Here is a 15,784-nt window from a genome sequence, read left to right as displayed (position 1 = left end):
AGAGAAGTTGACTCTGACTTCACCTCCAAATACATCATAAGCTCATTAGCATACTAAAAATCATACCCCTTGGCACCACACAGCTCCACGGCAGGCCATTCTCCCTATTCCCAGAAAAACTCTACCTAGCCTGACGAACCTTCCCCTAACTGCTTAAACTCCAGCTATAGGACCACCCAGCCCTGAACTCCCCCGAGATGAAGCTGCTCATCTCTAGGGCATGCCCACACTCCGTCCCTAACCGTACTTTTGCGTTGTTAAACTACTCTTTACTGGCACCTGCTGGACCTGCTCATGAATTCGTTCTCAAGCAGAGGTAAGAATCCTTTCCTGGGGTTGAGGTCTCACCTAACCAGCGGGGAGGTCTCTCCGACTGGCTTGCCTCACAACACAAGGAACATTTTACAAGTCGGAGGATATCGGAAACTTGATCTCATAAAAGCTACCTTAACAGACACTGGGCCACTTATAAACCCTCTCCATTAACCTCTCTGGATTTAATTAAGGGACTTGTAAATGGATCTCAAGTTAATTTCCTCGTACGGGGGGTGGGAGAGGGACTGTGACCAGGTCTTTCCTGCCCCCGGCTCTCTTTTCTGGGGCACTCCTCCAGGTCAGCGTAGCCAGCGCGGTCTCAGGATCTGCGAGGCGTGGGGGCCCCGCTTCCGGAGCCACCCCAGGCGGAAGGGTCCAGGGGCCGGGCTGGGGCCACAGAACGAGCATTTGGCGAAACCATTTTTGGCTCCTTAGCAGGGAGCGGGCACCGCTGACGCCCCGGCCCTCGCCCCGCAGATGTTGGCTGGACCCAGCCCTTCGACCCCAGTCTCCCGCCCAGACCCCGAGCTGCGGCGGCCAGTCCCTGGGGCGCGCGGGCCGCGGGGTTCCAGGCCCCCGGGAAGCGCAGTGGTCGCTGCCCGGGCCCTGCAGCCTCCCCGCCTGGAGAGCTGGGGCCCCGCAGGCACTCACCTCGCGGCCGTCGGCGGACGGGGCACGCACCGGCCGCCCCACCAGCGCAGGGAGGCGCGCAGGAGGCGTGCAGTCATGCCCGCGACAGTGAAAGGCTGCAGGGACCACAGACGCGACTCTCCGGAGACTCCGGGGCAAGGCGCAGGGCGGGGCGTCTCTCCGCAGACCGGCCCACTGCGCGTCCCTCCGGAGGCCGTACTGTAGCCGCCGCGATCAAGGCCCCCGCGCGCCCTTCCCCAGCCAAATTCCGGGCGGGTTGAATGTGGCTCACTTCTGCTCTCTAGAGTCTTATCAATGTAAGAGTCTAATAGCAAAACTCTTCCCGGAAGGGGTATGCCCTGCAACATCTGAAATTAATTTACTTCACAGAGACTATGCAAACTCTTTTTTCAAAAAATTGTGCCGTAATCACTTTTTGCCTGCAAAAATTAGTGGCCACTCCCTGGAAAAAAATTAAAATATTTCCAGTATGCAAATAAAAAACTTAAGTCCTCCAAAAACATTTGATTTTTTCCCTCAAGTCTTCAAATACTGAAAATCTCCAGTTCAATTGAATGAAGTCTGAACTACTGACATTTATGGATTTGGTTCTCTGGTGATAGGAAATGAAGGTTTTTGACTCGAGAGAGTTTTATGAATGGATTAATAAGGAGGTAAAAGAGAACATTAGGTCATCCAAATAGTCAAAGATAGTGAATTAAGGGCCTGAAATGGTACAATTGAAAAAGAGATATTGTGTTAGAAATCGAGAGTTAACAACTAACTCTATATGCAGAATATAAAGAAGTTTTTTAAAAAAGGAAAGTTTCATTGCAAACAGAAAGAAGCATGTTGATAATTACTTGATGAGGCGAAGACAGGTCTCCATGTTGGCAGGCTAGAATTCCAGACTTCTAAATCTTTTAAGTCAACCACTAGGAGTCTGTGCCATGGGTATTTATGGCTTCATGGGACCAAACTAAAGTAACCTTCCAGGATGGGGCAGTAAGAGACCCTTCTCTGCATGGTCTTGCTGAGCTTCTGAAATATGAGTATAATAAAATACTAGTCCTAGAGCAGCAGAACCCCTTGAATTCAGAGTATCTGAAGATGAGGTCCAGGATAATGTATAGTTAACATGTCTCATATGTGATTTTTTTTCTAATAATATTAATTAATTCACTTTATTTTTCTTATACAAAAACACCATATGGTGGCACAGCTAGAGTGTAGGACCTCTGCAAGGAGACCCTGCTATACATCTTATGAGATACTGACCACTGCACTAAGGACCACGAAAAAGATTTGTAAGGCCTAAGTATTGAAGGTTTCCTTAACTTTAGGAGCCTGAAATGGCCACTCACAAAAATTAGAAAAAGAAAGCCATCTATTTATTAAGTTAAAGGCAAAATATTTGCATCCATCTTCCTATTAAAAGGATAAAGCCACATGCTTTCCTTTTCCCCTAACTTCCTTTAGTGCCAACTTTTTTCTTTACATAATATATCTTATGTAAATGAAATAGACCCCACTGAAGTTCTGTCTCTCTTGCCTGTCCCCTTTTTGCCTGTATGCCTGTAGGAATTACCTCTTCCCCATTCTAGGTCCAAAACTTTGGCTTTAATAAAACTGTCTTTATTTTCAAGGTGATTTTAATGAATTTTTCACTGACAGTGTTTAGTAGAAGGACAGTGAATTCCTGATAGGCAAACTTGGTGAACACAGTCTCTTTTTAGAGGTGTCTGGGTGAGAGCTGTGGATCTTGAAGATAGCCTTTTTGAAAAGAAAAGCCAAGGGCCCAAGAGCAGAGTGCTGGGCTAGCTCACCAAACTTGGGCTTAATGCTTAATGTAATAACAGTTTTAGCCTTCCCAATCAGTCTGGAATTTTTCTTTTTGCTTTCTTTCTTTTCTTTTCTTTTCTTTCCTTTTTTTTTTCTTTCTTCTGGTAGGGGAATGCTGTTTTTCTTTTCTTGTAGTGAAGTACAGTAGGTCAACAATCATATATATTAGTTTCAAGTATACAACACAGTGGTTCAAGAGTTACCCTATTGTTAAATCCTCACTCCCCCAACTAGTGCAGTTAATACCTGTCAATATAGGAAGATGTTACAGAATCATTGACTATATTCTCCATGCTGTACTACCATCCCTGTGACTAGCTTTTATTATGATTAAGAATTTTGGTGTTACTTTAACTCCCTCCCTCTCCCCACTCACCCACCTCAACCCCTCCTCCACAGTAACCACTAGTCACTGCTCAGTGCCTATGAGTCTACTGCTATTTTGTTCATTTCATTTTGTTTTGTTTTATTTTTCAATTCCACAAGTAAGTGTATTATTTCACTTGGCATAATACCTTCTAGGTCCATCCATGTTGTTGCAAATGTCAGGATTTCTTTCTTTTTTTATGACTTAGTAATATTCCATCATGTATATTTACCACTTCTTTATCCATTCATCTGTTGATGGACACTTCAGTTGCTTCCATATCTTGGTTATTGTAAATAATGTGACAATAAACGTAGGGGTGCATATATATTTTCAAATCAGATATTTTGTTTTCTTTGGGTAAATTCCTAGAAGTGGAATTACTGGATTATATGGTATTTCTATTTTTAGTTTTTTGAGGTAGCTCCATACTGTTTTTCATAGCAGCTGCACCAACTACATTTCTAGGGTGGAAGGCTCCCTTTCCTCCACATCCTCACCAACACTTGTAGTTTCTTGTCTTTTGAATAGTGGCCATGTTGATTGGTTTTGATTTCCATTTCCCTAATGATTATCGATGTGGAATATCTTTTCATGTGTGCTGTTGGCCATCTTGTATTTCTTCTTTGAAGAAATGTCTGTTCAGGTCCTCCACCAATTTTAAATTGGGTTGTTTTTTTGGTGTTGAGTTGTATGAGTTCTTTACATATTTTGGATGTTAACCCCTTATCAGATATATCATTTATGAATATATTCTCCTATACTGTGGGTTGCCTTTTTGTTTTGCTGATGGTATCTTTTGCTGTACAGACGTTTATTAATTTGAGTATGACAAGTGTGGAGTACAGTAACAACCTAGAGTAGGTAGCTGACACTATCAGTGGACTATTTGATTTGCTTCTTTTTCCACACTTTATTTTTATGAGATACTAGAAAAACACATGCTATAAAATTCCATAGAAAAAGACAAAGGTTGGAAACCTCTCTCTGAGTTACTTAATCTCTTCATGTCTCTGTTTCCTTATTTATAAAATGGAGATATTAATAGTCTCTACCTCATAGGATTGTTGGAGGCTAAATTGAGGTCAAATATGTTAAGCATCCAGTCTGACAGCAATAGGAGACAAGTACATAGTAACATCACTACAGTTTTTCCTTACCTTAATTCTCAGGAAAGGCCATGGTCTTCCCAAGTTGCCAAGGAAACAAACAGAACCACAGAACCTGACCCTTCCTTTTGATTTTGTTAGCTGTCATTCATGGGGAAAGGATTAGCAGCAACTGCTCCTTCTAGTTGCCAGTATTTAGACCAGTATCTTATTGGACATCTTGGATAATCCCTGTGTTGTGGCCATACCCTAGAGGGAGCAAAAGTTACCAGTGTTGGCTTTAAGTTCCTCCTCTGTTCATTTCTTTCAATAGCTTGGAAGGACCCATTTTAGAGAAAGCACAAGAGAGGATGGCAAAGTCCCCTTACTAGCACCATAAAGAAAATGCTGTCCTTGCTTTTACTTCATCCCAGAGAGTTTATCATCAACACTAGGAAGTTTTAAAGCTAATAACCATATAAGCTGAAGTGCAAAAGAGTTTCATTTGCCCAGATTCTAAAACTGAGTAATAATTCTGGCTAAACGTTCAGGTCTGGAATAAGCAAGCACTGAGAATGTTAGACTTTAAATTTTCTTCACCTTCGGGGGAAGAGAGAATTCTTTCATCAAACAAGAACAGAAGATTCCAGACAATGAAGAGCTAGAGGAGTTTTCTAATTCTTCGGAAGCTTTGAAATCCATTTAGGTATGGCAATGAATATGGTAGTGTCAATGGTGTTACAGGTCAGACAACAGGAAAGTTCAGGCAAGTGGTAAGAAATTACTCCATAATAAAAACAAGCAAGGGAAGGTGTGGCAAGGGCAGGGTACATCTGGAATCTGCCAGACATCAGGGAAACTATTCTGGCTTGCGTGAAATTTCTTTTAGCCCCTTTTACTAGGCTGATAAAGAATAGGCCATCAACTAGGAGGCACATATTTAGTACGTATGGCATAAATTCTCTGAAGCTCCATTTACTCACCTACAAATGAAGAATGACAGTATTTTTAATATGTGATTGTTGGGAGGATTTTTCAGAAAATGGGGATCAAATGGTTAGAAGAATGACAAGATTGTAATAAGTACTCAGTAAGTGCTACCTATTACTATCATTATTGAGAAATACCCGTATTTTTGGGTGCAAAAAGGCAGAGCAACTCCTAAAAACACTTTATTTTTAAACTCCAAGTTCAAAGAAGAAGAAATATTCCCTCTCTACCTGAAATATAAAAATCCTTAACCCTTTGGAGTATGTTAAAGAAAAAACAGCTCTTAGCCAAGTTCAGCTCTTCCTCACTGACTCTTTGTGAACCTCCATGGGAAAATATGTTCCTAACCTGGGGCAAATAACCCTTTGAAGCTAAAATCAATCAAAGGGGGAAATAAACTGAGAGAAACCTGTTTATTGCTTACAAGCAGTCGTCTATTCCTGCTCCCCCATGTCTCTCCCTACTGGGCTGCAAAAATCCCCACCAAACCTCTCCAGGTGGGGCTGATGGGGCTCACTCTCCACCTACCATGTAATCACCTATTGATACGGAGATAGACCACTTGTCTCCACTCCTTGGAAACACCTATTGATTTGGAGATGGACTAAGGCCAGGTGAGAGGATTCTGGAAGTACTGCAGTTTACCCCTACTATTATAGTCTTATTTGATATTATACAAAGATACACTATCTTTTATGTTTAAAAATTGTTGTCTGGTGACTCAACAACATTTTGCTAAGCTGATGGACAGTAACCGTAATGTGGTTGTTAGGGGGGACCTGATATAGGGGAGAGCATAGTAAACATAGTATTCTTCATGTAAGTGTAGATTAAAAATTAAAAAAAAAAAAAGAAAGAAAGAAAAGGGGGATTACTCCTTGTGTTGGATTCCCCTGAGGAAGGCGCCGCCCCAAATCACTCACCAAAGACGTTTCTTGATGCAACAAGCAAGAGGAATTTATTCAGAAGCCAACTAGTTGGGGTCCAAGTCAGCCCGTCGCAGCGGGTCTCAACGAGGACCCTGAGTACTTACAACTAAGTGGTTATATAGGATTTTCTGAGGCATTCAGCCCTAGAGAATTACTATGGTTACAGATTATTTTGTAATAACAAGATAACAATACTACATAGCAAGATAACAATACTACAAAGGCAGTAATTTTTCAAACCTACGATTTCTGGGTTAGTGCCACGTCCTGGGGGTGTAGCAAGGTAGGGTCGGCATTTATGATTAACTAACCGAGAGGTTAGCGCTGCCAGCAGTCATGATTGATTAACTTGTTTTTCCAGAGGAGTTACCTGGTTTCAGTTGTTCCCTCTGAGTCATATATCAGAATGGCTTTTTGGGCTTCAAGATGGCCACTCTTAGGCTAACTTATTTCTCAGGGAGGTTGGGGTCCTACATTCCCCACTTCTTTTTCTGAACATTCTAATCATGGAATGTTGGTTTCTTCTTGATGTGTGAGGGTATGGTACTGTTGTCTCAGCATTAGCACCTGCACAGCACTCACTCTTTCTCTAATAAAGGTTATTACTCGATTTAAAATGCAGGGACTTAAGGTGAGGAGCAATATAAAAATAAACAGGGGTCCTGCCAAGGTGGATATTAGAGTTGTAAGCCATGGGGATCTAGAAAACCAGGATTCAAACAGGCTCTGGTTAGCTTCTCGTTCTCGCTTTCGCTGATCTAATCTTTCTCTCAGTTTAGACATTGAGTCTCTTACTACTCTAGTATGGTCTGCATAGAAGCAACACTCTTCTTTTAGAGCTGCACATAATCCACCTTCTTTTAGAAATAGTAAATCTAACCCTCGTCTGTTTTGCAGCACTACTTCAGAGAGGGAGGTTAGGGACTCTTCAAGTTTAGAAATAGACTGTTCTATAGTTCTCAAATCTTCATCGATAGCTATTCTTAGTCCTTCATACATAATGTTGGTTCTCTTGTATAATTGCAGCTGCCCCTGGTCTTACTCCGGCTGCGACTCTTACTCTTAGTAATACAGCTAGAGTGAGTGAGACTGGCTCTCTTTTATACCTTAGTTTAGGTTCTAATTCTGCCACGAATGATAAGTCATCATGATACTTTAGTCTGGGTACTAACTGGACCATGATACAGAAATCACGGGAGGAGTTGAAGGCAGAAGTAGAGACACATGGGGTCTCTCTAGTGTTATAAGCCCACCATCCCTTGGGAGGAGGGATTAAATACCTGTTTTTACCAGGGAAGGCTATGGGTATGGTCTCATTCTTTCTTCTACAGATAGAGACTCTAGCTGCTGCTAGGGAAAAGGGGCGATGACCGCTCTGGCTGCTTCGTGCTGAGAAGGGGGCGCAGTAAAGGGTGCAGCTAGGTCTCCATCACTGGACTGTCGCGTGCCCTGTCCTCGCCGGCAAGAACAGCATGCAACAACAGCAGGATTCTTCTGCAGAAAGCTTTATTCTTCAGCTCTTTGTGAAACAAATGAGTTGGGCAGGACCCAGAGGGGAAGGAGAGGCTTGCTTATATAGTTCTCATGCTCTGACCTGGTTGGTGCGGCTCCATATGCCTTATTAGCATAACCATTTGGTGGGTCTCATTGGTCCTTATGCCAAGGCGCAATTAGCATGTAGTTTAGTGGTGTGGGATGATTTGTCATTAGGAAGTTCGGGGCCTTCCGGCTGCCCTGCATTGGGCGCTATTTTCTGAGCCCGGCTGCCAACATCTCCCCCTTTTTTGTCTAACAGAAGCTCAAGGCGGAACTTGCCAGCAGAGGCGGAGACAGAGGCCTGACCTCCATCATACTTCTTGATGCCCCCTTTTTGGAGAGGGGTTCTGGGCATCTACCCCTATGCAGTCAGGCATGCTTCTCAGAGGGGTCTAAGACCTCTTGCAGTGCTTTGCCTCGCATCCTCTGGCTGGCGTTGGGACCGCTAGGTACAAAGGGTTTGGACCCTTTTTCTCAACCCTCTTGCACCATGAGCTTCTTAAAGAAAGCTGTGATTAAGCATTGAGGTACTCGGGCCTGGTGCAGTGCCACATGGGCTCAGGGTGCAAGAGCTACCTCAAGCTAAAGCCGAGCTTCCTTCTTAAGCATGTTGAGCCACACTTGGGGAGAGGCGCCAACGTCTATCGCCATTAGGGCTTGAGCAAGGATCACCTTGTCCTGCTTATGTTGGTTGCGGAGTCTGCATAACAACCAGAGTAAGAGCATGAGACCTCCAAGCAGGAACACGCCCATCCCAGCCATGCCCGCCCACTCCTTGACGTGGGAGAGAGCTCTGAAGAACCAGGAAGAGAGTCCTTCCGCTACGGAGATATCTAGATGGGTGGAGTTGATGTGGATAATTTCTCGCCGCAGCTCTTCTAGTGTCCCATCGAAGTCTTGGGACCAGTTTCCTGAAAGATACTGGGACAGGTCTCGTGACAGATTAGCTGCCCGTGTAAAATTTTTATATTGAATGCTAGTGATGCAGAGGGCACGATATTTCCGCTCACATCCCAATTGGGCCATTTGCCAGAGCACCTCCATTTGTTCCTCCACGAGATCTATGCGTTGATTGAGGATCATTATTCCTCCTTTCAGTTTGCCATCAAGTGTGGACTGTTGGTCCAGGGCAGAAGCTACTGAGGCTGCAAGGTTATTGAGCTCTGTAGCCGATTTGATGGAGGTGTCTAAAGCTATACCAGCGGCGGTGGCTGCGACCGCGGTCGCGGAGATCAGGAGCACTATGGCGGCTGTAACGCCGAAATCGCACTTTTCTCGAAACAGAGTCATGGTGTTAGGGGCGTCTACGGGAACAGGGACCAACGGGGGATGCGGACTACCAAAGCATTGGTAAAGTTACGCGCATCCCAACACTGAGACAGAAAGCAGGTTTCATTGGAGCAGGAGTCAAAGCTACTATTGGATAAGATAAACAGAAATGGGGGGTATACGCATACTGGAGAAGGTGGAAAAAGGGAATTAGGTGACTCTGGACCTGATTTTGCTGAACACGTGTAGTTCTCGTTGTTATGGGTCATGATCATGTTCCAGTGTGCGCGCATGTGGTTATTCTCGCACCAAAAGGTGATATTTTTTACACCGATTCCCCCACCCTGGAGGGCGGAAAAGGGGGAGAGGTCGGTACACGAGCCATTGACTCCACACAGCATCCATTTATGGAAGGGGTTCATGCTCAGCTGCTGACGAAACTCGCCTTCGAGCACCTTTACTGGCCACCAAGCCTCATTGGCTGGCCGTCCCTCCATATCTGGGGAGATGGTAAACTCCTGCCTCTCAGTTGCCCATGTTACTACAGTTGACTGACAGTCAGTCCAGGGCCACAGCTCTCCCTCATAGTCGCCCACACAATGGGAGGCATATTTGGGTTGACGAGGCCTGTCGGTGGAATTGTTCCTGGGAGAGTGTACAAATGTGCCATTGATCTAGAGAACCATCTGGTGGATAGTCATGTTCTTATAGGACGGGCTCCCTTCCTTATTAGGCCCTTCAAATTTAGCTGACATAACGGGGAGGCTACTGGCCTCTAGAATTATGTCACTGAACCATCCGTATTTCCTCCGTTTCAGGGAGATACAGCCAGCTAGATTCTGAGTGGTGAAGCATAATGACCCATTAGTTACGAAGGATCGGTTTTCTCCCAGGGGAGCTACTAGGGTGTCTTTAACTAGGTAGGGCAAGTTCATACTAGAGTTGGTGGTGAAAAAGCGGGGAAAAACGGCTGCATTGAAATGGACAGGCATAGGCTTATGAAAGGCAGACAGGATTCCCCATCTCAATACTCCCTGAGTCGGGGTCTCCAGTGTCAGGAGCAGGGTCAGGAGGTACAGCGAAGTCATCTCCTTTGTTTAGGACTTTCCTCGTTAGGCGCTCCGGGATCCAGAAGGGATTTTCTTCACCCTGGGGGAAAACACACACAGCTCCCCTGGATCTGATTATGATTGGATCCGGGCCCTTCCATTGGTTAGATAACACGTCCTTCCATTTTACTAGTTCTTGTGGGTCTTTTGGCCACTGATTATGGCGATCCACTGCTGTATGGCCTTGAGCATCCAGATTCAAAAAATTTATAGTGAAAAGTGCTAGGGCTATGGCAGTTTTTGGTGTGGGGGGTATATCTTCAATTCCCCCTTTTTGTTTAAGTAAATAGGATTTGAGCGTGCGGTTCGCGCGTTCTACAATCCCTTGACCCTGTGGGTTGTAGGGAAGGCCAGTGATATGTTTTATCTCCATGTGATGACAAAATTGAGCAAATTTTGTAGAGGTATAGGCTGGGCCATTGTCTGTTTTCAGAATCTGCGGTAACCCCCATGCGCTCTAAGCTTCAAGGCAGTGCTGGATGACATGGGAAGCTTTCTCTCCTGACAATGGGGAGGCAAAGATGACTCTTGAACAAGTATCCACGGATACATGTACATATTTCAGTTTCCCAAAAGACGAAATATGCGTCACATCTATTTGCCAAACTTGTAAAGGCCTAATACCTCTGGGGTTGATCTCAACATGAGGTGTGGGAAGGAAGCTGCAGCAATGTTGGCAGCTAAGGACAATGTTCCTAGCGTCGGCCCTGGTTATGCTAAACCGCTTGCGCAGTGTTTCGGCAGTGACATGAAATTGTGTATGGAATTTTGAAGCTGTGGTGACAGGGTCTAGCAGGGGAAAGGCTATGCTTCTGGTTGCGAGGTCTGCCAGGTGGTTGCCTTGGGTCATAGGCCCGGGAAGGCCTGAATGTGCTCTGATATGAGTTATATACAAAGGAGATTGCCTATGAAGTAGTGCTGATTGTATCTGTTTGAACAAAGTGGCTACTGGGCTGGACGCTTTAATTAGCCCGGCCACTTCTAGAGATTTGACTGCATTAACTACATAACAGGAGTCAGACACAATATTTAAAGGTTCAGGAAAGATTTGTAGGACCTCTAAGATTATGCGACATTCCACTATTTGTGGAGTGTCAGGCGTGTAGCCTTTTGTCACAACTTTGCCATCATGGACATAGGCACCTGTGCCTGTCTTAGACCTGTCCGTGTAAACTGTTTTTCCATGAGGCAGCGGGGTTAGGCTAGTGACCCGAGGGAATACTAGGAGATGATTTTTGGCGAAGTTGATGAGGGGATGTTTAGGGAAATGATTATCAAAGGTTCCTGAGAAACTGCAAGCAAGTATGGCCCAATCATCGTTCATAGCACATAATATTTGTATCTGTTCTACGCTGTAAGGGGTTATAATTTTAGCTGGAGCCTCTCCGAAATGTGTCATGGAGGTTTTTACTCCTCTCAAAGCAAGTTTGGCCATGGCTGCTGGATAGTACTCTATTGTCCTAGCCTGAGAGGCTTGGGGATGGATCCAGATCAGTGGGCCGTGCTGCCATAAAACTGCTGTTGGCAGCTCCGGGGTGGGAAGCACACACAACTCAAAGGGTTCATTCGATTGCACTCTATTTAATTGTGCTGTCATCAAAGCCTGTTCTACTTTGCGAATGGCTTGTAATGCCTCAGGTGTGAGGGAGCGCGGTGACGTTAGTTGTGGGTCTCTTTCTAGGGTTTTAAATAGTGGAGTCAATTCAGTGGTGGGTATCTTTAAGTATGGGCGCAACCAATTAATATCCCCTAGGAGTTTTTGGAAGTCATTCAAATTTCGCAATTGATTATGTCTTATCTCAAGCTTTTGGGGGCAAATTACATCTGTGTAAATGGTTGCTCCTAGGAATTTGCTAACACTAGATTTTTGGACCTTCTCGCTTGCTCTATTCAGTCTCCAATTTTCTAGGGATCTAGTGAGATCTATATATGCTTCTTCTATTTCCGCTGGTTGTGGGGAGCAAAGAAGGATGTCATCCATGTAATGGATGATCTTTAGCGTGGGATAGGTCTTACGAATTGGGTCTAGCGCTCGCTGAACGTACAGTTGACATATGTTGGGGCTATTTGCCATTCCTTGAGGGAGGACCTTCCACTGAAATCTGGCATCGGGTTGTTCATGGTTAATAGCTGGCAAAGTAAAAGCAAATCTTTCCCTGTCCTTGGAGCTTAGAGGTATAGAAAAGAAACAATCTTTAATATCTATTATGAGCACTTTCCATTCTTTGGGTAAGGCAGAGAGGAGTGGCAGTCCCCGTTGTACGGGTCCAAGCATTCTCATTTGAGCATTTACTGCTCTCAGATCATGAAGCAACCTCCATGATCCTGACTTTTTCCTGATTACAAATATGGGTGTGTTCCATGGGGACACAGAGGGTTCTAGGTGTCCTACTTGGAGCTGCTCTTGCACTAAGCAATGAGCTGCTTCTAATTTTTCAGAGGATAGGGGCCACTGAGGAACTCATACGGCCTCCTCTGTGAGCCAAGGTATGGGCATGGCATCTTCAATGGCCCCTATGAAAAACCCAGGCCATGACGGTCATTCTTTACTTTGGGCAGGATGGGCTCTATGTGTCTCTGTTGGTGTTTCCCTAGCTTCTTGCCAGGGATGTATCCCATGTCCATCATCATGCCTTGGGCAGGGGTGGAGTATTCATTAATGAGTTTGAGGCCTAAGTCTCTCATGACATCCCTCCCCCATAAATTGACCAGTAGAGGGAGTACATAAGGGGTGACTGTACCCTCTTGTCCTTCAGGGGCTCGCCATTTCAATGGTTTGGCACTAATTGAAGGGCTTGACTCATATCCTAAACCTTGTAATGAATGTGAGGATTGGGTCACAGGCCACTTGGAGGGCCACCAGGTTGCAGAGATAATACTTTTATCTGCTCCAGTGTCTAGGATTCCCTCAAAGCTCTTTCCCTCTATTTGAAGAGTTAATTTTGGTCTGTCTGCTAAATCTAATACTATGAAGGCTGAATCCCAGTCAGAGGAGCTGAAGCCCTTTTCTCCCCTCTCCGTGTTGGTAGCAGGATAATTGGCGTGGAGACTAGGTAAAACTAAGAGCTGGGCTATGCGGTCTCCCGGGGATATAGGATAGATTCCTCTGGGAGCCGAACACATGATTTTTACTTGTCCTTCATAATCTTGATCTATGACTCTGGGATGAACTACCAGGCCTTTCAATGCAGCAGAAGAGCGCCCTAGGAGTAACTCAAGGGTATTTGGTGGTAGGGGGCCTTTAAAGTCTGAAGGGATAGGCTGAACTCCCATCTGTGGAGTCAACACTATTCTGGTGGTGGCACGGATGTCCAATCTCGCGGAACTTGAAGTGGCTCTCCTTGGGGGGCCTGGTTGTTCCCGAATGACACTTGCGTGCTGGTTGCCCCATATATTTGCGGGCCTTGGTGACGGGGGCCCCTCTGGGCGTTTTTTGGCAACTCTAAGGGTTTCCCTTCTATATCTTTAATAGACCGGCACTCATTAGCCCGATGCCTGCCTTTCTTACACTTAGGGCACAACCCAGGGGTCTTTTGGGTTGTTTGTTCTGAAGCTGGGCTCCTACACTCTCTCTTTATATGTCCTAATTTCCCGCATTGAAAGCATTTGATACTTCTGTTAGTGATCCTGGCTTGTTTGTGGCTCTGTAATATGGCCGTGGCTAGGCCTGCATTGGTGAGTGGCCCTCCTATTTCTCTACAGGCTTTCAACCAGGCATGTATCCCTTTTTGTTTCCAGGGTGTTATCGCCTGTCTGCATTCCTTGGTACATTGTTCAAATACTAATTGCTCCACTAGGGGCATTGCTTGTTCCTGATCTCCAAATATTCTGCCTGCGGCCTCCATCATACGAGCGACAAAGTCAGAAAATGGCTCGCTCAGCCCCTGAATAATTTTTGTCAAATTGCCTGATACTTCTCCTTTGTTGGTGAGGGCTTTCCATGCCTTGGCGGCGCACGTGTTTATTTGTGCGTATACCTGTAAGGGGAAGGCGGTCTGGTCAGCTACCCACTGTCCTTGGCCCGTCAGCATATCATATGACCACGCAGGCTGTCCTTCGGCCGCGTTTGCGCGTGCCTGGGTCATGCTGATATCATGCCACAATGCCTTCCATTCTATGTATTGCCCCATACTAGAAAGGCATGCCTTAGTTACATATTGCCAGTCTGCGGGTGTCATGGCTGTCTCTGTTAATCTCTCAACTTGTGCTATGGTATAGTTAGCACTGACTCCATAAGCCCGAACGGATTCTGCTAACTCCTTAACTTGTTTATGGCTCAGGGGCTGGTGAGAGCGTACGCCATTATCCTCAAATACAGGAAACATTTGTCTAATTGCCTGAAGAGTATCTGGGTGGCAAAAGGAGAGTGCGCCACTCACGTAAGGTGGCGGGGCAACGGGCGTCGGGGGACACCCTGCTTTCATTTTTTCCTTGGTCCGCTTTTCAACTTTGCTGGTTCCCTTACTTCTACACTCTGCGGTTTTATTTTCTTCCCCTTCCTCTGCGGACGTTAATTCCTCCTCAGATTCCCTATTGGAGAGTTGGAGGTCCCTCAACTCTTTCCAGGGGTATTTACTATTTTCTCCGAGGCGATCGTCACTCGCTTCTCGGGGCTCTTTCGCTTTTGCCCTAGGCGGGCTTTCTCCCTCACTCTGAGGTTTCTTTACCTTCGTTTTTGTGGCCTTTTCTCGGCCGCGCGCGCTCTCTGTTTCCCGTTCCGTTTCTGACATGCTCTCTTGGATATCTGTCAATGCTCTCTGACCTTCTTTTATTACCTTTTCACATCTCTCATCTTGCAGACAAGCTCTAATCAGTTTCCAGAGGGGCCTGGTGCCTCCCCTCAGGCTACCCTCCTCCTCCTCTCTATCAAGATCTTTCCCCAGTTTGTCCCAGCTCGGGATTGAGAGGGACCCTGAACAAATGAACCAGGGGGCCACACGGTCTATCTCCTTCACAAAAGATCTTAAGACTTTGCTGGAGACCTTCAAGTTTCGCTCTTTGAGAGCTGTCTGCAGCGCCGTGACTAATGACGGTGCATTCCCCATGGTGCCTCCTTATTTACAGAGAACCATCAACCATCATCCTAAAAAGCAGGGGCCTCTCGGAACTTACCCCTCCGGGCTTTCTTCTGACCTGCAGTTCTGAATCCTCTCCAGATGTCTGAAGGGTCCTCCCTGTGCCGGTGATGTTCTGGTTCCCGGGATTCGGCACCACTTGTCGCGTGCCCTGTCCTCGCCGGCAAGAACAGCATGCAACAACAGCAGGATTCTTCTGCAGAAAGCTTTATTCTTCAGCTCTTTGTGAAACAAATGAGTTGGGCAGGACCCAGAGGGGAAGGAGAGGCTTGCTTATATAGTTCTCATGCTCTGACCTGGTTGGTGCGGCTCCATATGCCTTATTAGCATAACCATTTGGTGGGTCTCATTGGTCCTTATGCCAAGGCGCAATTAGCATGTAGTTTAGTGGTGTGGGATGATTTGTCATTAGGAAGTTCGGGGCCTTCCGGCTGCCCTGCATTGGGCGCTATTTTCTGAGCCCTGCTGCCAACACTGGACAGTTGAGAGGGCTTCAGAAGGCTGGCGCTTCTATTCTGGGTTTCATTTTTATTACTATTTGCAGTTTTGTGGCTTCTAGGCAAGATAAAACAAATTGTGTTATTAGGTTATGTAGCAACATCTGGAGTTAGATTTTTTATTCTGGAAGGAGGCT

At 45.7% G+C, this 15,784-nt stretch overlaps 2 protein-coding genes across 2 annotated transcripts in view; both read right to left on the bottom strand.

Moving 5' to 3' along the window:
* Positions 1-1,220, bottom strand: part of ACADL (acyl-CoA dehydrogenase long chain) — a 60,514-nt gene extending 59,294 nt beyond the window's left edge. Inside the window, exon 1 of the mRNA XM_017655793.3 lies at positions 967-1,220. Coding sequence (XP_017511282.3) covers positions 967-1,043 — 77 coding nt within the window. The 5' untranslated portion in view covers positions 1,044-1,220. The remainder of the gene's footprint in view (positions 1-966) is intronic.
* Positions 1,221-6,163: 4,943 nt separating this feature from the next.
* Positions 6,164-15,339, bottom strand: LOC140844961 (endogenous retrovirus group K member 7 Env polyprotein-like). The gene is made up of 2 exons (XM_073218158.1): positions 15,188-15,339; positions 6,164-10,115 (listed from the first exon to the last, which is right to left on the bottom strand). Exon 2 carries the CDS (start codon positions 8,985-8,987, stop codon positions 8,280-8,282), a length of 708 nt encoding a protein of 235 aa, XP_073074259.1. The 5' UTR covers positions 8,988-10,115; positions 15,188-15,339; the 3' UTR covers positions 6,164-8,279.
* Positions 15,340-15,784: the final 445 nt, after the last annotated feature.

Source organism: Manis javanica, chromosome 12 (assembly GCF_040802235.1).
Source record: "Manis javanica isolate MJ-LG chromosome 12, MJ_LKY, whole genome shotgun sequence".
In the NCBI taxonomy this organism is placed as follows: domain Eukaryota; kingdom Metazoa; phylum Chordata; class Mammalia; order Pholidota; family Manidae; genus Manis; species Manis javanica.
This window is presented reverse-complemented; position numbering and strand designations above follow the sequence as displayed.